Here is a 21,053-nt window from a genome sequence, read left to right on the forward strand (position 1 = left end):
AATGACTGAATGTCTGGTCAAGCCATGGTAACTGAGCAGAGCTCGCCTACCTTTATACCGCCTCCCAGAACTGCCGAGTACCTGGCTTGTGCAGGTGTGCCTGCCGTTCGCTAGCGCGTTTGTTTGTAACATATATGTTCATATGATGAGCAGTCACTTATTCTGTTAATAAAATATCGATAAAATACGTATTCTACATATGAGATCTACACTGCGAGGGATTTTATGAAAGTCCGTAAAAACCTTTCTTAGAGACCAGCTTTGAAGGTTAAATTATTTTTAATAATTGCCTAACTTTGTTAATTGCCCAGCACCATCAGCAAGAGAAGTCTGCTAAGCTCTCTTTATCAAAAACCGTAGTCTGTTTGAAATAACCCCTTTCAAAGAATGTCCAGTATTTGATGTTTTAACGTCTAGCAAGCTGCTGTCTCCAGCATCGTTTTTGTGTGTTCAGGCAGAAAGGAGTTACGCTATCCCTAGAAGAGTCACGTAAACTTTGGGAAGAAATCCTATTCCCTAGAAATCCTGCAATCTCAGATTTCATGGAGCATGTTTACTTAAAGGCTAACACTTTTGGTTTTGTGTAGACCTATTTAAAAATGGATGTTAAACTGAAATATTATTAGCTCTTTGGTTTTTTAGCTAACTTAAGATAAGTTTTAACGCTTTTACTGTCATTTTGTAAAGCTAGTGTTTTTCTGTTGCATCAAACCCGCGCTGCACGGGTCGGTTGGGAGCGCCCGGCGCTCCAGGTGTTACGGTGCTGTGGCTGTGCTGGTGCCTCTTAATATGAAATCAATAAAAATCACAAGACAATGTTTCCTTAGCTCGTTGGCATTTCTTCTGAAGGATCAAAACTGGCAGCCGCCTAAGCTGTCCTTTGGGTTTGCCTGCTCAGTGTTTGTGGTGATTTTTCTTCAAAATTCGAAAGGACGGAGCATCCTGCCATCCTGGCTTTCCCGGTGTTCACTCGCTGCTGTCACGCCTCTGCGTGTCTGGTCCTGCTAACGTGAGCTGTTCCTGGCGCGCCTGGGTTTATTTGTGTGCGCGGGGTTTAGGGAACGGGAGGAATTGCTTTCGAGGGGGCTGCTCAGAGGAGGAGGGGCCAGAAGGGAGGGCCCGCGCCCGGGCCTGGGCCTGGGCCTGGGCTTTGGGCTTGGGCTTAGGCCGGGGCTTGGGCCTGGGCTTTGGGCCAGCTGGTTGTGGGGCTTGGTTCAGTTGGCTTTCTTTTCTCCATGTAGGAGTATTTGATAAAATAAATAACAAGAAGCCTTTGCCTCTGTCTCTGAGGGGTTACTTTTCTGGGTGTAAGGGAGGGAAAAGTGACCCTGTTTGGTAAAAACCTTTCCATTTTCTGCAAAAGAAATGGTATTTTCCTCTTCCAACGCGCCCGGGAGCGCGTGCCCAAGCCAGGCCAAGACTGTAGCCGAGAGCAGCTCCTCTTCGGGGCCAGGCCTGGCAGTTTTGTCCAGGAGCCGTGTACCGCCGCGGGGTGAGGAAAGGGTTTGGTTCTCCAGACCCCACGCTCGGTGTCTTGGGAGCGAGACCGTGGGAGGAGGAGGAGAGAAAACCTCTCCCTCGTTCCCCCGCAGCAGAGCGAGCCCCCGCCGGCGTGGTGCGTCTCCCGGTGAGCACCCGGCTCTGCGGCTCAGGGCGCCATGCCATGCATCCAGGGAGACCGAGCCCTGCGGGCCAAGGAGGGAAGGAGAAACCATTTTTCTCCCCCAAAAGCCATCCGAACTGCGTCTGCATCTCACACCAGCGCTACTGCCTGTGCCACGCCAGCCACCGCCACATGGTAAAGCAGCTCCAGTGGCAGTAGACGCGGTAACTCATTAATTTTTCTTTCAAGGAGAGAGGCTGTGCATGGGATTCACCAGGAAAGAGGGAAACAAAAGGAGCAGGCGGCAGGCAGGAATAAAAGAGAGGCAGGAGATGTATCTACACACGCACATTGAAAACAGTCTGTGCAGCGGAACCGCTGCGGTACCAATCTCGCAGGAAACAGTCCTGGAAGGAAGTCTCACACCTATTTACAAAACAGGTTTGTCAGAACTCCGCAGCGACAGCGGGGGCGTTACAAAGGGAGCCGGCAAGGGCAGGGGCCGCGCGACACGGCGGTCAGCGGCGAGCTCTGCGTCCCGGGCGCGGGCTGAGACGTGGGCTTGGGTTTTAATCTCGACCAGCCATGCTTAGCGGTTGGACTCGGGTCCAGAGCCAAACTAGGAGTAGGTTCTGCTCCGACCTTGCCGACATGTGAACAGTTTCCCTCTGGAAGTCTGTATGTGCATGCACGCACGTTGGATATTACGTGTCTATATGTAACATAGGCACACATATACATGCATATATGTAATATAGGTACATGTATACGTGCAGCTCGTCGTTCTCCCATCTCTGGAGGGGTGTCTGCAGCCAACCTCACGCACTCTCGGCCGTGGTCACCGGAGCAGAGATGGAGCCAAAGCCCTGCCGCTTGCCACGTGGGCCACGGGATGTGGCTCAGGGGCTCCCAGTAAGCGCCGAGCAGCCTCGCCCTCGATGTTTCCTCGTGAAGTGATTGGGGAAGGTTAAGCACGATAGCTACAGAAGGAAAGGCGCAGGTAGTGCCACGAGTAACCCGACTGCGCCCGAGAGACGAGCCGGGCTGGGCCAGCCATCACCAGCATGGCTTCCCACCCTGGCCCACGCGCTCCGAAGGGCAGCGCGGTGCCGCAGTCCGGCTCTGCCAGTGCCGGCGGCCTGGCTGCCACCGCTGACCCGCAGGTATTCGAATGCGGCCAGGATGTTCACTGATTTATTTACTTCACTTTATGAAAGTGCGTCATTAATTAGGCGGACGGGTGACCTTGGGACCAGTTCGGTGAAGATTAGGACGCTGGGGGCAGTCCAAGGGCCGGCCGGCCGCAGCGCGGGGCTGCTCCGGCCCCCCATCATCATCCTCCTCCTCCCCCGGGGTTACGCGGGGACCCGGGCGCAGGGAGCGGGGAGCGACCTCAAAAACCGGATTTCGGGGGCGCGGGGGCTGCGCCCCGGCAGAGGGGGGTTGCCATAGAAACGGGGGAAAACCCGGCGGGGGGGGGGGTACGGGCGCCGCCGTCGCTTTAAGAGCGCAGAGGAGGGAGGCAAATTACGCAGCTGCAAGGCTCATCCCTGCCTGCCTGCCTGCCTGCCTGCCTGCCTGCATCCCGGGCCGCCCCGCCGCCCCCATGGAGGCCGGCGCAGGTGATGGGGGCGGGGGAGGGCGCGGGGCGGGGGGGGGCGCACGGCACCGCGCCCGGCACCGCACCGCGCCGGGCACCGCACCGCGCCCCGCGCAGCCGCCGCTCACCGCCCGCTCTCTCCCTTCCCCGGCAGGTCGCTGAGCCCCCCCCGCCGGCGCTGCCGCCCCGGAGATCGGCGGGGCCCCGCGCAGGTGAGCGGGGCGCGGGGCGGGCGGGGGGCGGCGGGGCCCCGGCGGCCGCCGTGACTCAGCCCTTTCTGCCTGCAGGCTCGGGGGGGGCCGCAGCGCGGGGCTCCGCATCGGGGGGCCGCGGGGGGTGTCCGTGGGGCGGGGGGGGCTTGGGGCAGGTCGTGCATCGGGCCCGCAGCACACCCGCATCGCGTGTACCGGACCCCCACGGCATGCACCAGCCCCACATTGCGGGCACCTGGACCCGCATTACACACACCGGACCTGCATCGCAAACATGAGACCCTCCCTGCATGCACGGGACCCTGCCTGCATGCACCGGACCCACATCCCACGCATCGGACCCACATCCCATGCACCAGCCCCTCCCTGCGTGCGCCAGCCCCACATCACACGCATCGGACCCACATCCCATGCACCAGCCCCTCCCTGCATGCGCCAGCCCCACATCTGCTCGTACAGCATCCACATGTCTCCCAGCACCGCGGGGCGTTGCAGGAGCCAGAGCTGCTGTGCAGTGGAGATTTTTATTATTTAATGGCTTAATGCTCCATCTCCGGAGGGATACAGAAAATACATGAGCTGATTGATGAGCCGGGTGCTCCTTTTCTCTCCTCCCCGCAAGGTCAGTGCTGCCTGGTTGTCGCACAGAAACCCGCTGCTGTGCATTTGTTGCGCTTAAAATACCAGCGTTCCCACCCTCCCTAGGCAATGGGTGCCTTGTGCCGGGACCCTCTGCAAGGAGATGCAAATCCTCCTTTCCAGGGCTGTGGAGGGCCCTGGCCGGGGGGTCAGGAGGGGGCAATGCCTGCGCTTGCACCTCAGCCGCGGCGCAGCAGGATGAGGCAGGAGATGTGGCATGTTGTTGTTAAAATAGGCCATTCCAGCAGTGCGGAAGCCCAGGGCTAATCCTGCATGACCACTGTCTTCCCCAGCCCCAGTTCAAGGTGACGGTGGTTAGAGGGGACCCGCTTCCGCCGCGCCGGGGCGCGGAGGGGAGGAGTAGCTGTCGTGCTGGAAGCTGGATTTCACTTCCATGTTTTTGCCTGCCGAAGGACCGGGCTCTCCCTTCTGCTTACTGGTCCTCAGCTCGGCTCCGCAGCAGAGCCCCCGCGCAGGATGGGCTGTGCGGCGCGATCCCAACCCGCCAGCCTTCCCGGCCGTGGGTCTGCAGCCCGGGGGTCCTGCTCCTACGCTCATGGCAGAGGCAGCTACTACAGCGTGTGCCACGGAGCTCTTTACCTCCGGAGGCCCCAGCAGGAGACCAGCCTCTCCCCTCTGGTCAGGCACCTTATTTTAGCTAACAAGGGCCGGGAATTGTCACCTCCGCGTTTGGCACCGCGGCCGGGTCAGCTGGAAAAGTGATGAGCTGCAATAACCCGATCTTTTCGAATGGTCTCTATTTTCCTGTAATCTCTGGGTGTCAACTCAGCATTTTATAACAAACAAGAGAATAAAAGGCGACGCTCCTGGGTTTCATTACATGGTACAACAACTCTTAGCAAAATTGATTTTTCTGGTGCTGTTGCATAAACATCCTGTGTGTTTTGTCCCCGCTCTTCCCCGAGCGCTCTGCTCTGGCCTGAGCTGGAGCATCTCCCTCTGTCCGGGACCCAGGTGGGATTTCCCAGCCCCTGGAGTTACTGCCGCTCCCTTGGAAACTCGGGAGCAGGAGCAAAGCGGCCCCTGGTCCCGAGCGGTGCCTGGGGAGCACGAAATGAAGTGGGCATCAGGTTGGCCTCAGGTCTTACCATTAGCTTGGCAAATTTCCTCCGGAGTCGGCCTCCCAGGAAGTCCCCCGTGGCAGAGGGAAGGGCGCAGACGCGGTCACCGCTGTGACAGGCAGCCGGTGTTTGCCGCTGGCGGCTCGGATGGTGCCCGTGGTACCCAGCGGTGCTGACCCCCTCCTTGGCCGGCCTCGGTGGTGGCCCCGCGTGCCGGATCCTGCTCCTTCCCACCACCGCCCAGCTGCACCCTGGTCCCTTTTCAAACACAAACCGATCCTGGCGTTGCCGCTGTTTCGGGGATGCAGCGCTCTGCCCCAAATCGGCTTGCTGGTTGTTTGCCGTGTTCAGCGCTTTATTTTTAGTGTGAAGGAAAACCAGAACCTGGTAGGAAAGGCAAGGAGGTCTCCTCGGGAGCCCTTTTTGTTCCCTGGAAAAATGAAGCTGTGATTTCCCTCCCCCTGTTGCTCCCTGCTTTTAATCTCGTTAGTGCTGGAAGGCTGAAAATCTCCCGGCCGCCCGCGCCCGGCGGGGAGGGACCTGCAGGGAAGGCACGGTTCTTCTCCCAAGGTTTCTGCGGAGTCGGTAAAGCTGCTCTTAGACGCTTGGGCTTGGTGCCACCGTTGCAAAACGCCGCTAACGCGGGATGCGTCAAGGAAAACAAGGGCATCCGGCAGCGGGCAGAGTGGTGGGAGCCCCAACAAAGGAAGCAGTGAGCGAGAAATCCAGGGAAATGCAGCGGCTGCTGGGGCGGGCGGCTGCGTGCCGAGGGCTGGGGCTGCCAGACGGGCCCGCCTGCTCTCGCATCTTCCCTGCGCGTTCCCCGCCGGCGCGGGATGAGCTGGTGGGGCGGCTCCGGCCAGCGCGGCAGCCGGTTCCTTCTGAGCCCTGCAGAAGTCGAGCAAAGAGAGATGCCTCGGAAGCGAGAGCCTGCGCAGGCAAAACCTCTGGAGGAGCGGGCTGAGGGACCATCAGAGGCTGCACCCAGCCGATGGCGAGGGTCTCTCCGGGGGTCCCGTGGCCCCGTTTCCCACGCAGGAAGCTTCTAGCAGGAGCGCTGCCTGCCCAGCCCCGTCTGCCCATCGCTGGCACAGCCGGGGGATCCAGCGTGGCGTGGGGAAGCGGCGGCATTCAAGCCAGAGAGGCATCTGTGTGGGCTGGCAGTCCCAAAATGATGGGCTGAGCCGCAGCTCTTGGGGAAACCCTCCCCTGGGTGCTGGGGTGAGCCTCGGGGTGCTCTGCTGGCACTGCCATCGCTCCACCACCCGGCTGGCTTCGCGCTGCCGTCGTGGTGTGGCTGTGGGGTGGCAGTGGCCCAGATCCCCTGTGCGGCCGACGGGAGCCGGGCACCCACCGGGGGATGCCGCTCGGGAGCACCCGCAGCCCCGCGGTATCACCCACCCCGGGCGGTGGCAGCGTGGGGGGCTCTCGGCCACAGGGGATGTGTCGAGGCTGAGCAGCCTGTGCTGGGACGGGGCACGTGCCGCGCCTGGGGCTGCCGGTGCCGGACACCGTTACTGGTGCAGGCGTGGGGAGCAGCGGCGGCCCGAGCCCTGCCCGGGGCTGGGCGCTGCTGACCGCAGCAGGCACAGAAAGAGCTTGGAGAGCAGTTACGGCACGGCGTGCCGGTGAGGGGGGTCTCCAGTCCTGGGGGCGAGAGGCTCTTGTGCCCGGCTGTGCTCCATCCCACCCTGCGTGGGGCATCAGCTTTTCGTGCAGTGACTCTGGCTGTTTCACAGAATCGTCAAGGTTGGAAAAGACCTTTAAGATCATCAAGTCCAACCACCACCCCACCACCCCCGCGCCCACTCAACCATGTCCCGAAGTGCCACGTCCACACGTTTTTTGAACACCTCCGGTGATAGTGACTCCACCACCTCCCTGGGTTTCCTTATCAAGGACCGTTGCTTTTATTCAGCATGAATTCCTCAGGCTAGTTCTGTTGCACAGAATAAGCACTATTTTGTGCTGTTACTTTTGAAAGAGCTGCCTTTCTGGTCCCCTGTGGGCTGGGGGATTCACAGGGAGCTTTGCTGTTGGTGGCTCCAGGAGAGAGCGTTAGACCTTGCAGCATTCATCCTGCCCGTCCCCCGAGCTGCATTTTGGGGTGGTTTGCAAGATGCTGAAACACATTTAGGTGGTTTGCAGCATGATCTCTGGCTCTGGTGTACGCTGGACCGTCAGACCCTGGCCCGTACTAGGGGTTGTGCAGGGTCCTGCTGGTCCCCCCAAACGGGGGGACGAGGCAGCGCTCCCCGAATCGCCCTAACCTCACTCCCAGTGCCTGGGCACTCGTGCTGGCTCTTAAAAATCTCCGTATAATTACAAGCCCAGGCTGTGCCAGGGAGCCGGGACGGCGCATCTCGGTGGGGTAGCGGTGCGGAGATGAACTCTTTGGCTGCGGGGATCAGCATTTGCAGTTTGTGTCGCTGGGCTCGGCGCCGGCTTCTGATGCCGGGTTAGAGCCGCTCGGGGTCTCTGCGGAGCCTGCGGCCTCTCTTCTGGGGCACAGGCTGGTTTTGTCAGCTCTGTAAGGATCAACCCACGAGCAAGGGACTCTAGCGCGTTTATTTTGTCCTGCAAGGTGCTCCCCGTGTTCCTCGTTCTGCAAAGATGGAGATAAGGTGGAGGAAATCCGTTGCCTACGCTGGCTCTCAGCTGGCACGTGAGACCTGGCTTTTTCTTGTCCACCCTTTGCATGACTTGGGGTTTGCAGACCGGGAGTCGCTGGCACGTCATCCTCCGGGTCTGTGGGTTTCCTCTCCCGCTGCTGAGGCTCCCGATGTTCGTTTTTGGGGGTTTGTCCCCGTGCTGAGCGGGAGCTGCCTTCCCTACACGGGGCGGGCTGTGGGCAGCTGTGCTGGCCCCGTCCCCAATGCTTCAGACGCGGAGCGATGAGCCCGCCCGCCTTCCGCCCCGGATTGGGTTGCTTCCCACCCCCGTGTTTTTGTGGGATTTCTTCTTTCCTGCTTGGCCCTGCGGCTTTGCTCTGACTCCTGCCCCAAGCCCCATCGATTAGATGTTTTTTAGATTTTAGTGACCTGCTCTCGGTGACTCCCCCCATGTTTCTTGGCCCTTGCGGCTGCCGTCATCTTCCTCGCTGGAGAGCGGGCAGCACGCTCGGGGATGCAGTTATTCATCTTTGAACGCTTTTCGTTCCCTCTCCCTGTGTGGAGATATCCCATCGACGAGGAGCCGCGGCAGCGAGCCGGCACCACCAGCTGCGCCGGGCGTTGCCGGGAGGTGGGCGCCGGGCTGGCGGGGGTCCCACGGGAGGGCAGGGGCAGCCCCTCTGTGGGAGCAAACCCCTCTGCGGATCGCCGGGAAGGCAGAGGTCTTTGCTGCTTCTCCCTTTCTTGCACTTCAAACGTGATAAGATAATCTTGGGTTTTCCATGCTTTCCGGGCGAGGCTCCCTTTGCGCTGCAGCTGCTCCTCCTGGCTCCGGCGGCAGCGGTAATTCTGAGCGCAATTTAGTAATTCCCTCTGCCTTTAGAGGCAGAGGAGCCCCGTTCCGTGTCGGAAGGTGTGTTTTCAGCTTTGGTGCTAAGTCTGCCCAGCCTGCTGCTCCTTGGCAGCCCGTGGGCACAGCGAGGCTTGTGGGGGGACTGGCATGGCCCATTGATTCCCTGGGAATAAAGACAGTGATGGTTTATCACCAGCGGTTCAGTTCAAGCCGCCCTGGGGCTGCTTGGCGAGGCAGAGCCGGTAGCCGGCTGGGAGGGGAAGGGCAGCCCGCCATGCTGTGAGTCGGGGACCCGGGCAGGGCGCAGGACGGTGCTCCCCCCTCCCGGGATTTGGGTGCCCGCTGGCAGACCTCGGCCAGGCTCCCTGCGGCAGCAGCACGGGGCTGCTCTGCGTTTCTCGCCCCGCAAACCTGCCAGGCATCGGGGCTCCGCGTGGGGCCGGGCGAGTCTGCAGCAGCGGGAGGAGGAGGAGGAGGAGGAACTGAGCTCACCGGGCGCGAGGCCGAATCCAGGCTTCCCCGCAGAGCCGTTCCCAGCTGCGGGTGCTGGGGCAGGCGCCTGGGGTGCAGCGTGGGGTGCTCGCAGGAGCCCCCGTCGCGGTACCAGCCCGTGCGCTGGACGCGCGCGTGCCGTCTGCCGTGCCGGCGCTCGCCGGGTGCTGCGTGTTACTGGGGCGCAGAGGGGTCCCCGAGCAGAGCCGTTCGGCGTGCGGGCAGCGGCTGCGAATGGGGAAGAGCGGGAGGCAGCGGCGATGCCGGGTGCCGCCGGGGCACGGGGCCTGGGGCTGCGGGAGGGCAAGGGGTGAACCCCCATAGCCACAAATCTCCCTGGAGCCCAGCCCGGGGAGCGCCCTGCGGCACAGAGCGCGAGGGACGGGCTGGCCCCGCTGCCCGGCTCTGCGGGGCCCCGCAGCCGGAGCCCGGGCTGTGCCGCAGCCCCGCGCGGCGCTGCCGGAGGAGCCTCCCGCCGGCACCGGGGCCGCGCTCGGCTCTCGCGCTGGATGCTGATTCACGCTGCTGCATTGGCAAAGCTCCGCTGCCGGCCCGGGAGCAGTTTCCCAGCATGGAGCAGAACGCTGCCTGTCCCTGCCCAGCTCCTCCCCCGGCAAATCCGTCCCAGAGGGGAGCAGCGGGACCCCCAAATCCTGCTCGCTGTGTCCCAGGGGTGCTGGCACCCCCTCGGCATGGGGCACCGCGCCTGCCGGGGCTGGGGCGTCGCCGCGGCTGCACGTCGCCGGCTTCTCTGCTCCAGCTCTCCGAGCTCTTCGGGGCTCTGGTTTGGGGATCGGGGAGCGGCGCATCCCGGGCGGAGGAGAGGCCTGTGCTGGCCGTTGTGGGCTTTGAGCATTAGGCAGGAGGTAGCCCGGAAAAAACAGGCCTGGGGTGGCAAACGCGAAAGGCTGCATCGGGCTGAGCTGGCCGTGCTCCCTCCTCCTCTCCTGCCTCCCGCTTTTGGGACAAACACCAGCATTGTGAATGGGCTCGGGGATGGGGAGGCAGCCTGCGCGGTGCCCCCGGCCCGGCCGTCGCCGGCAGCCCGTGAGCGCAGGGGGGCGGCGCGGCGGCGCCGAGGGGTGCTCAGCGGGATGGATGCGCTGAGCGGGTGCGTTCGGTAGCTCCCTCCGCCGCAGCCGTTCGGACCCCTGCGTGCGCCCGCGTGCCGCCGCCAGCAGCTCCCGCCGGTTGCCACGAGCCTCTGGATCTGGCCTATTTATTTACAGGAAAAAGGGCTCTGTGCTTCCTGAGGGATTAGCTGCTGCCGCCGCATCGTGCAGGGATCTGCCCTTCCTCGCCTGATTGCACTGGTGAACGGGTGGTTCTGACTCGATTAAGGAGAAGCAGGCGCCCAGCCCGCCGCGGGGACGGCCGCGCGCCCGGGCAGAAACCCGGCGAGGTCCAGGGTTGGGTGTCAGAGCCCTCGTCCCACCCCTGCCCCGAGTAATGCCACTGCGCGTCCCTGCAGTCCCCTCCCTTGCCCGGTGGGGACGGGGACCTGGGGTCCGGGGACACCCAGAGGCTGGTGGGAAAGGGGCTTCAGACCATGGCAGGCGCCTGCTACGCTTCTGTTTTGCCCTATAAATTAAGAAAGGCCTCGCCCCGTGCCCGCGGCGCGGCGTCCCGGGGTTCCCGGGCCGTGGGAGGCAGGCAGGGAGCACAGCCCAGATGTGCAGGGGATGCAGGCCACATCTGTCCCCGTACGGGCGGCCCCAGGGTCTAACCTGATGCCTGGAGGCTCCCACCTCCCCGGGGCCGTTTCGCTGCCTTCACCTCCTCTCTCTCTTGCGTTTAACCCGCAGTTCCCCCACGCCCAGGACCCGCGGCGCCGCGGCAATGTCTCTGCCGGGGAGCAGACGCTCGTCCACCGGATCGCGAAGGTGAATATGCTTCGGCCTCGGGCCCCTGGGACCGGGCGCCGGCGCCCGCCCGGCGCTTCCGGCCGGCAGCGGGGAGGGGACGATCCCCACCTGCACCACGAGCTGCCACTTTGCAGCACCAACCCCCAGCCCGGCTTTCGGGGGGTTGCGCGTCGCTGCCCGCCGCACAGCACTTCCCCGTCCGTGCATGCAGCCCCCCGAGCGCTGCACCCCCGTCCCTCTCTGTCCATCCCCGCCGCGGCCGGGACCAACCCCTCTGTCTGGCCGGGCAAAGGCAGGCGGCGGCCAAGGGCCCCGGCGGCAGCGCCAGGGCACTGGCGTCGGGGCGGTGAAGCTGGGAGGTGTGTTGGCCCTTGAAAAGCCTCTCCTTGAGCTGCAGCGATAAAAAGGGGGGGAAAGAGAGAAAAAAAGCATTTATTCCCCTCTGAATGTCTCCGTGACCTGGGCCGCCGTTCTTTGGGAGCTGGCTGCCCCCAGCAGCGTGGGCAGAGGGAAGAGGCAGATCTGCCCACGTGTAGCAGCTGAGCTGGCAGCGGGGTGGCTGGAGCCCCGCAGGGCCACGCTCCCAGGGGGTCCCAAGGGGATGCAGGGATGCCGTGCCGGCATCCGGGGGATGCCACTCTGGGGTGGAGCGGGCGGGCAGCCCCCCCCGCCCTGCCTTTGCGCCCGTCGCCGTGTCCGTGCCATTTTGATCCCTGCTGTTTGTTTTGTCCTTTTGTCTTGTGTGTTCTCGGTGTGGTGGTTGGCAGTCGCGGGGTTTATGGACGGAGTGGCTTTGCCTCCTTCTTTAAGTCTTCAGCGCCCTCAGCCACTCGGCCTGAGACACAGCCTCTTCTCCCTGCCTCCAGGCGCCCCTCGCCCCCCGGGAGGGACACCTACGGCACCTCCTCGCTGAGCAGCAGCAGCAATTCTGGCTCCTGCAAGGGCAGCGACAGCAGCCCCACCCCAAGGTAACCCATCACCCGTGGCCCCAGGGCGGCTGCCGGGTGCCCCCAGGCCGGGGGGAGCAGCATCCGTGCTGCCGGTGCCCAGTGGGGACAGGAGCGCAGGGGCCGCTGGAGCGAGGCTGCGCGCTTGGCGGAGCTCGTCTCGCAGAGCCCCCCGCCATCCTCCTCCAAGCCTCTCCGTCACTGCTGTCGTGTCTTCTTCCTCCCCGTCCCCCCGCCTGCCAGCCCAGCGCCCCGTCCCCCTCCCTCCGGCCTGCCGTGGCTGTGGCTTGCACGCTGCACGCGTCCTTCCCTCCGCTCCTGCGCCCCGAGGGGCACCCCGGGTCCTTCGGGACCAAGGGCGCGGCGGGCAAGAGCTTCGTTTCCATCCGCTTGTGCTGCCCAGCGGAGGTCTGGCGAGAGCGGGTGGCAGCCGGGCGTCTCCGCAGGGAGCTCGGGTGCGCTCGGGTCACAAGCTGCCGGGCACCGAGCTGCGGGGTGGGCGCTGGCCCCAGCCCTGCAGGCACAGCAGCCTGCGCCGGCGTCTCGGGCCGTCCCTGGGCCGAGCTCCTCCTGCCTGTCCCCCGCCGGCTTCCGGCGACCAGAGGTGGCTTCAAATCTGGGAGGATCTGGCAGGCCCAAGGGTGACCTGGAAACAAAGCGGGCGCGCGCCGCGGCGGGGCGCGGTGGCCGTCCCGCTGCCGCCGCGCGTTGCAAGGCCGCGGTCCTGCCTGGCTGCTCCTAACGTCATCCGTATGTCCCCGGCCGGAGGCTGCCGGTGTTGCTGGGCGGCCTGCCGCCGTGCGCGCGGGGTTTGGGCTCCCCTGCTGCCACGCACAGGGCGTACCCCCCGCCCCGCTGCCGTGCGCGGGGGTTTTGGTCCGCCCCGCTGCGCTGCGGGAGCGTCTCGCGCTGCGCCGAGCTGCGCGCAGCGCTCTGCATGCCTCCCCGCCCAGACGTGCGGCCCTGGCCCTGGCCGGCCCCTGCTCTCCACGCTGCCCTGGGCTTTGGGCCAGAGACGTCGCCTCATCCGTGCGGCATGAGGAGCCTCTGGACATGCCGCTGTCCCAGCCGGAGCGGGGGCCAGGTGCCCCAGCCGGCTCTCCGCAGGCAGGACAGCCCCAGCTCCAGCCCCGCTCCGTCCCGAGCGCTCCCATTACCCGTCTTCCAACTCCGTCTCTGACGGGGCTGATGCCCCTCTGGGGTCTCCGTCGCATCTGTCATTCCCCGGAAAGCTCGCTCTGGGCACGCAGAGGCCTCGGCGCCCGCCTGCTCCCGGCTCTGCTCGTGCACCCGCTGCCCCGGCGAAGCCTGCGGCTCCGCAGAGGGCTCAGCAGCTGCAGGCAGCACCAGCGGGTTCGGGAGCTGCACCCACCCTCCTGCCGGTGGCACAGCACCCCGAGGCACCCACGCTGCCCCTCCCGCCTGCGGGGCTCCTTTGGGGCGTGCTGCGGGGCTGCGCGCCCCGTGCCCTGAGAGGAGGCGTCTCCCTTGGGGCCCCGTCCTCCGAGCCCGTGCCGGCACCGGCGGGTGGGTGACGGCCGTGTCCCCGCAGGCGCTCGGCCAAGTACAACCTCTGCAGCGACAACCATGGGATAAAGCCGCCGACGCCGGAGCAGTACCTGACGCCCCTGCAGCAGAAGGAGGTCTGCATCAGGCACCTGAAAGCTCGCCTGAAGGACACGCAGGAGCGGCTGCAGGACAGGTGAGCACAGGAGCCGCGGGCGCAGACCCCCTGGCACGGGAGCCGCCGGGAGTGATCCCGGCACCAGCCATCGCCACCCGCAGCGGCAGCTCCTGTACGGGACTGGTCCTTTGGGGGCTTTCGGTTCCCAGCACCGCGTCTTGTCCTCGGGCTCATGCCCAGGCACCGGGTTCTCAGCTTTGCAGCGGCATTGCGGGCATGTGGGCATCTGGCATCGCTGCCCGCCCAGCCAGGGAGCCGCGGATTCGGGGCCATGGAGCCGGTACGTCCCACCTGTGGTGGCTGTGCTCTCCCCTACGCCCCCCGGCTCAGTCTGCCACGCTTTTTCTGAATTTGAGCGTCAGAGGGTGGCTAATCCCCATCTGCTCCCCTCGGGCTTAGGCACGTCCTCACTGACGTGCCAGCTGCCACGCGCCCGCCCGGGGCTCCTGCCCGTCCCCACGCAGCCCTGGGCTCGGCAGCCCCTCAGCAAGGGGCGAAGCATCACTCCTGGAGGTCCCCAGGCATCACTCCTGGGGGTCCCCAAGCCCCTGGATCCATCTCTGGGTCCCGGTTGTGGGTTTTACTGGGTGATCTGGCTCCAACTCGGTGCTGGGCACACGAGGACGGGGCCGGCCCCGCAGCCCCTCAGCAGCGCGGCGGTGCCCTCCCCGTCTCTCGCAGGGATGCTGAGATCGAGGACCTGAAGACGCAGCTGTCGCGGATGCAGGAGGACTGGATCGAGGAGGAGTGCCACCGCGTGGAGGCCCAGCTGGCGCTGAAGGAGGCCCGCAAGGAGATCAAGCAGCTGAAGCAGGTCATCGACACGGTGAAGAACAACCTGCTGGAGAAGGACAAGGGGCTCCAGAAGTATTTTGTGGACATCAACATCCAGAACAAGAAGCTGGAGACGCTGCTGCACAGTATGGAGGTGGCACAGAACGGGGCGCTGAAGGAGGAGGGGGCCGGCGAGTCGGCCGGGGGGTCCCCAGCCCGATCCCTCACCCGCAGCTCCACCTACACCAAGCTGAGCGACCAGGGGGCCGGGGACCGCAACGTGGGGGGCTCGCAGACCATCTCGCTGGACGAGGGGGCCGACAGCGGCTTCGCAGGGGCAGAGGAGGCTCCCGGCCACACGGACCCGCTGGAGGAGGGAGGCGAGCCTGGCACCCGCCTGCCCCCCAGCTCCACCTACGAGAAGCTGCTGGGGCTGCGGGGCGGCGTGGAGGCCGGGGTGCAGGCCAGCTGCATGCAGGAGCGGGCCATCCAGACGGACTTTGTGCCCTGCCAGCCCGACCTGGACACCATCCTGGAGAAGGTGATGAAGTCCCAGGCTTGCAGCCTAGGCAGCCCCACCTCAGCCTGGGTCTCCGAAATGGAAGACATGATGCCCGGCCCCGAGCTCTCCAACCCCACCGGGGCCACGGACCTGCTGGTGGCCGAGCCCGACGCCGCGACGGCGGGCGCCGGGGCTGACGGGGGCGTCCCCTGCAACCCGGCGGTGCGGCAGCCCCCCGGCGCCAGCCCCTCCGTGGCCATCGCCTGCGTGGCGGAGGAGGAGACGACGGAGGCGACCGGCTGCGACGCCGCCCCCTCCAAGAGCTACTGGAGCCGCCACTTCATCGTGGATCTGCTGGCGGTGGTGGTGCCGGCGGTGCCCACGGTGGCCTGGCTGTGCCGCTCGCAGCGCCGGCAGGGCCAGCCCATCTACAACATCAGCTCGCTGCTGCGGGGCTGCTGCACCGTGGCCCTCCACTCCATCCGCAGGATGGGCTGTCGCCCCGTCGCCAGCCCCGGGGGCAGCGCCCAGCCCTGACCCCCCCCAGGCCCCCCGCCCGCCCCCGCGGACCCGACCGCCGATTGTAAAGCCCCGGCATGTCCCTGCTCTCCCGGGGTCCTTCGTCGGCTCCGGCTCGTTATGCAGCCCCGGGGGGTGGGAAGGGGCCGGGGGGGGGCTCTGTGGGTGTGTGGGGCCGTGCTGTCCCCCCCAGCCCCTTTGTCCTGGCGGAGGGAAAGGACCGTTGCTGGAAGAGAGGGGCCGAGCGGCGATGCGGGACGTGGCACCGAGCATCGCGCTGCGCCCGCCCGGCCCGACGGCCGCCCCTGCCCGGACGCTGCCGCGGTGCCTCTGGCTGCAGGGGGGCTGCGGGGCTGCACCCCCGCCGGGGGGGCTCTCTCCCTTCATTGCACTTGCTTTTTGGTTAGCCTCGCGCTGCCCCAGGGCCAGCCCTGCCGCGGCTGGGCGAGGGCGAGGGGCCGCCCGAGGAGAGCTGGGGGCTGCAGCGGGACCCCCGGGTGCATTTCTGGCTCCGGGTGCAGGTCGCACTGCGAGCGTAAAGTCTGGCTGTGGGCAGAGGACGTGGGGAACCCTCCTGGACACAGGGACCAGCTCCGGACCGGTTTGGGGGACGGTAGGAGCCCACAGGGCACCGTCGCCCGGCCCACTTTGTGTCCGTCCTCCCCCCCCGGCGGGACGCTGCCCTGGCCGGGCCCTGCTCGGCCCCTCTTCAAACCGCCCGCCCTTGGGAGATGCCTCCCCGCGCCGGGGTGGGACCGGGCTGCGGCTCCCGCGCCCCTGCGCGAGGCCGAGCGGCTCCGGGGGCAGCCTCGCTCGCTCCCGCCCTCCCTTTGCTTTGCACTATATTCACTTTTATTTTTTTGGTACAGACCGAAGCCCCGTGGGTGGAGGGTGCCGAGGCGGCAGCGAGCGGGGGGATGAACCCCCCAGCCCTGGCTCTGGCCGCTGCCGGGCAGGACCGGGCTCTCGCGGTTTTGGCAGCGGTGATGCTGGTGACGCCGGTGATCCCATCCTGTGCTGGAGCTTAGGGATGCCTTTGCCGGGAGGCAGCGAGGGGGTGCGGGCAGGGCCGTGCGTGCGGGCAGGGCGCAGGCAGAGCCAAGTGCCTTTGCCTGCCCTGGCCCAGCCCGATCCCCACTTTGCTGGTGGCCTCTGGCAAAAAAATGCCTTTTTTTGTTGAAAAGCAAAGACAGCAACGATTGCTCAGCGGGGGCTGGCGAGACGCGAGACTTGGGGCTCCCCCGGGCGCGCAGCGCTCCCACCCCACGAATGTCTGTGGCTTCTTCGTGACTTGAACCGACGGCGTTTCCCCGCGCACCCCGCTCCGCCGCCCACGGGTGCTGCTGGCCGGGTGCCCTGGGAGCTGGCGACGCTCCGCATGCCAGCACCCACCGCTCCCCGTGCAGGCGCACCCCGCGGCCCCCGGCCGGCGCGCGGGGCAGCGGCTGTGCCCGCGCTGGGGGGCGGCGGCAGCCGCTGGCACAGCACCGGGGGCCGGGTGAAGTATTTGGGGAGAAACGGCCGGCGTAAGCGGAGCTAGGATGTACGCCTCTCGTGCAATGTATTCGTGGATCTGTGTACACGTCTGTTAGACCATCCAAAGCTTTGCCAAGAAATAAATGTAACGATTATATTTGAAAGACAAATCTATATATTTTTAAATACAGAACTGAAAAAGCTGTAACCCCCCTTTTCTTGTTTCCCCTGTCCTGTACTCGCTGTCTGTGGTGGATGTAATAAACGTCGCTGGGTCTGTGTCTGCTTTGGCTGGAGCCAGCCTTTGGCGTCTGCCCCGAGGGGCTGACCCGAGCGGGGACACGGGGGGCCGTGGGGACCCCGGGGGATGTGCCCCATCCCTGCTGATGAGAGGGAGGCGAGGGCCGGGGGGACACGGGGGACACAACGGGCTGGCGGTCCCCCCGTGCCTCCCTGCGGCCACCAGCCGCTGTGGGGATCAGGGGTTTTGTGCTAGAACAGCTTCTTTTGGGGATGCTGCGGGGGTACCTCCAGCGGCCCCTCCACGCTTCCAGGAGCACGCGCAGGCTTGGCCGCGGGGGCTGCCCACGCCAGCGTCGGTCCCCGGGCACGGCAGCGATGGCGTCACAGGTCGGGGATGGAGTGGTCCATGGCCGACTTCACCAGCCCCGCTGAGAGCCTGGGCACAGGGACGGGCGCTCAGCGGGGGGAGATCGGCCCTTTGGGGGGGCCCGTGGGGCCACAGTGGGGTGGGAGTGGGCGCCGCAGACCCGTGGTCTCACCGTTTGACCATGTGCTCGTAGATCACGGCGGGGATGATAGTCAGCGTGATCACGTTCCCGGCCCCCGCCAGCACCTCCGTGAGCTGCTTATCCTGCGGGAGAGAGCGGGTGGGTCCGGGGGTGCGCGGCTCTGCCCACCATCCCACAGCAGCTCCGTACGGCTGCCCTGGCTGGATCCCGGGCGCACTCGGCACCGCCGGTTGCGCACAGCCCCTACCTTCATGCCGATGACGTTCTGGCCGTTCACCTCGCAGATGTAGTGGTGGGTGAGGAGGCCGTTGCGGGCGGCAGAGCTGTCCTTGGCCAGCGACACGATTTTCCCCTTCTTGACGACCATGCCGACGTGGCCGGTGCCGTCCTTGTGCATGGTGACGGTGCGCTGGAAAGGCCTGTGGGGAGAGCGCGGTTGGTGCCGGCACCGCTGCCGCCACCGCCTGCCCGCCTGCCCGCTCACCTGTCCCGCACCACCATGACGATTTTCTCCGGGGACGCCTTCTTCAGTGCCCGCTGCGCCTTGTCGCTGCTCCAGCCCGTGCAGTTTTTGCCGTCGATCTGTAGGATCTGGTCGCCGAAGCGCAGCCCCACCAGCGCCGCTGGCGAGTTGGCCTTCACCAGCTGCACGAAGATGCCCTGGGGACACGGGGGGAGTGACGGCACGGGGACTGGGCAGCCGTGCCGTGCCACGGACCGTGCTATACCGCGCCACGCTGTGCCACGCTGCACCCTGCTGTGCTGCACCGTGGCGCGCTGTGCCATTTAATGCCACCCATTGCCGCGCCATGATGCACCGTGCCATGTCACCGTGTGCTTGTGTCATGCTCTGCCACGGAACGTCATGGCATGCTGCACTGTGCCCCGCCACGGTGCACCACGCCGTGCTGTGCCGTGCCACGCCACGCCGCGCCACACCACAACGTGCCACGCCACGCCGCGCCACACCACACCGCGCCGTGCCATGCACGGCCCCCTCACCTGGTCGACGTTTTTCAGCTGCAGCCCCGTCTTGCCCCGCTCGTCCTTGCAGAGGTGGATCTCCCGCACGCCCGGCTTGATCTCTGCCCGGCGCAGCCCCGCGTTGTTCCCGCTCAGGGGGGCGACCAGCTGGCCCGGCGCGGGCCCGGCGGGGGTCAGCGCCTGCGATGGAGCCGGGGGTCAGCGCGGCCGGCGGGGGCACGGAGCCCCGTGCACATCGGCCCTCGGGGCCCCCCTCAGCAGCGACGCTGTGGCGTGGGGGGAGCCCAGGCGGGGCAGGCGGGAGCTGCCAGCCCAGACACCTACGGCGCTGCCTCCCGGGAGCAGGTTCTTCCGGAGCTCTTCGCTGCCGAGAGCGAGCCCCATGTAGTTCTCCAGCTCGGCCAGGTTGGGGTACAGCACGGGTGGCTCTGCGGGACACACCGAGGGCGGCCTCAGCGTGGGGGGTCCCCAACCCACAGCCACCGCTCCCCCCCCAGGAGCCCCCCGGGACCGTGGGCCGACCCCTGGCACAAGGGACATGGCATGGGATGGGCCAGGGGAAAGAAACCCCCAAATCCCATCCCCTACCCATGCACCGAGCTGTGGGGGGGTCTCAGCCGAGCCCCCCCGCATGGTGAGCGTCACTGCCCACCACGCCCAGACAGCCCCTCGGCAGGGAGGGCTGACCGCAACCTGCGTTACCGGTGCCCGAGACGAGTTTTGGCTTCTCCGTGACCACCGTCGTGGCAGGGGTCCTCACCCCGGCAGCTGCCTGCGCCTGCCGAGACACGGGGTTTGCTCAAACCTGTGCCCCTCAGCCCTGGCGACCCTCCGAGGGCGCGAACCCACAGGGACCCATCGGGGTCTGCTCATCCCCCCATAACGCTGCTGCGCTGACGCTGACCTGCAAGATCTGGTGGCCCTTCATGTCCTCCAGGGAGGGGTAGAGCGTCGCCATCGCTGCTGCCGCGGCCGCGCCTGGGGACGGGGCAGTTCGGGGACCAGGCGGTTCAGGGATGGGGCGCCCCTCCCCGAGCACCCCTCCCGGCCCACGTGCCTGGCTCCGTGTGCCGGAGACGGGCTGTCACCCTGGGCCTCCGGCGTGACTCAGGGCCGCGTCACCGGGGCCACCGCCTCCGCCATTTCCCGGGAGCCAAGACGGGGGCAGCCGGGCACGGGCACCCCGGGCATCGCTCGGCTGGTGGCGGGTCCCGCTGCCCGCATCCACCTGCCCAGTGGTGCCATTTCGGCATCACCCAGACACCGGAGTGGGATGTCCCATGGGAACAGCCCCTCCGACTGCTCCTCGCAGTCCCCTGTGCCCCCCATCGGTCCCCTCTGCCCCCCAACGCGCCTCACACTGTGCCCACGGCAAAGCTGTGCCACCCAGCCCTGCCCCACGGCACCGCGTGCCCTGAAACGCATTGTCCAAAACTCGGGGCGTAGGGGCCATATCCAGACCCAGCTCCCAGCCCCGTGGGCAGGATCCCGCACGCAGCCCGGGGGCCGCAGCAGCATCCTCAGAGCCCCAGAGCCCAACCCTGGCACCCCCGGACTCACCTGCCAACAGCTCCCGGCTCCCTGTGCCACGCTCTGCCTGGCCCCGGGCTTTTATAGCCGTGCCCAGCCCAGGGAGGGGCCAGGCAGCCTCAGCTGACCGCCACCCCCGCCGGGCAGGGCACAGGTGAGGAAGAGGAAGGTGAAGCCAAAGCTGCGCAGCGCCCTGGCACCGCAGGGATGGGGATGGGGACAGAGAGTGGGTCGGCCTTCTGTGGGTTCGGGCATCCTGGGGGAGCAGGGACGGGGCTGTGCCTGCCCTCCCGGTGCATCACCACTCCCGCCGGCGCCGGCACACAGCTTGGCCCCGCGGCAGCTCGGTGCGCCAGCCCAGGGACCGAGGGTGCTGCTGGGGGGGTGAAGTGGGGTGCCCCACTGCGAGCAGCCCTGCGTGGGCGGCTGACTCCCGCTGACACCTTGCTGCCCTGGCGCGTGGGGCTGACGCAGCCGTGACCGAGATGCCATGTCCCACACCATTCCAGCCATCACGGGCGGCCCCAGGGCACGCGCCAGGCGTGACAGCCCCGTGGGAGTTCCGACACCGCGGGTGGAAAAACTCAGCTCGCATGGAGCTCGCCGAGTCAGGGCACGGGGCAGGCACGGGCACCCCGCTGCCGCGGGACATCGCCGCGTCTCCCTGGGATCCAGCCTGCCAGCACCCACGTGTGACATCCCGCTGCCGACGCCGGGGATGCCACAGGCCACTGTGGCCCCAGGAGCCGGGCAGCAGCGTCCTGCGGGCAGCCGGCCGGGCCTGGAGCCGGTGGCACCAGCCCAGGGCCGTGCTGGCACAGGGCCAGCCTCGCCACGGAGCGGCAGCCGGGCACGGCCCGGCTCCCTGTGCCTCCGCTCCCGCGTGCCAGGCCAGGAGGAAGCGTTTTATTTACTGGTGTTATTTTT

General features: G+C 66.3%; 2 protein-coding genes across 5 annotated transcripts; one reads left to right on the forward strand and one right to left on the reverse strand.

Moving 5' to 3' along the window:
• Window positions 1-10,811: 10,811 nt before the first annotated feature.
• SNPH (syntaphilin) lies at window positions 10,812-16,350 on the forward strand. The gene is made up of 4 exons (XM_082007448.1): window positions 10,812-10,976; window positions 11,825-11,926; window positions 13,458-13,607; window positions 14,271-16,350. The coding sequence occupies exons 1-4, from the start codon at window positions 10,933-10,935 to the stop codon at window positions 15,400-15,402; spliced, it is 1,428 nt and encodes a 475-aa protein (XP_081863574.1). The 5' UTR covers window positions 10,812-10,932; the 3' UTR covers window positions 15,403-16,350.
• An 850-nt stretch (window positions 16,351-17,200) lies between these two features.
• On the reverse strand, window positions 17,201-19,559 carry SDCBP2 (syndecan binding protein 2; the record flags this gene model as incomplete). Of its 4 annotated transcripts, none has more annotated exons than XM_082007323.1 (8): window positions 17,201-17,539; window positions 17,643-17,734; window positions 17,860-18,031; window positions 18,097-18,272; window positions 18,615-18,776; window positions 18,921-19,024; window positions 19,299-19,374; window positions 19,501-19,554. In XM_082007323.1, 8 exons carry the CDS (start codon window positions 19,552-19,554, stop codon window positions 17,485-17,487), a joined length of 891 nt encoding a protein of 296 aa, XP_081863449.1. In that variant the 3' UTR covers window positions 17,201-17,484. The 4 variants fall into 4 exon arrangements, with proteins under 4 accessions (XP_081863449.1, XP_081863448.1, XP_081863447.1 ...); XM_082007322.1 differs by having other exon boundaries at window positions 19,290-19,374; XM_082007321.1 differs by having other exon boundaries at window positions 19,242-19,374.
• Window positions 19,560-21,053: the final 1,494 nt, after the last annotated feature.

The sequence above is a fragment of the Phaethon aethereus genome, assembly GCF_964289735.1.
Source record: "Phaethon aethereus genome assembly, chromosome: 16".
In the NCBI taxonomy this organism is placed as follows: Eukaryota; Metazoa; Chordata; class Aves; order Phaethontiformes; family Phaethontidae; genus Phaethon; species Phaethon aethereus.

Bases quoted from the DNA above. Each gene is read 5' to 3' on its own strand.
- SNPH (XM_082007448.1), top strand. From the start codon at position 10,933: ATGTCTCTGCCGGGGAGCAGACGCTCGTCCACCGGATCGCGAAG. The intron at 11,927-13,457 runs GTAACCCATCAC...GTGTCCCCGCAG, and splicing joins GACAGCAGCCCCACCCCAAG to GCGCTCGGCCAAGTACAACC. The intron at 13,608-14,270 runs GTGAGCACAGGA...CGTCTCTCGCAG, and splicing joins CAGGAGCGGCTGCAGGACAG to GGATGCTGAGATCGAGGACC.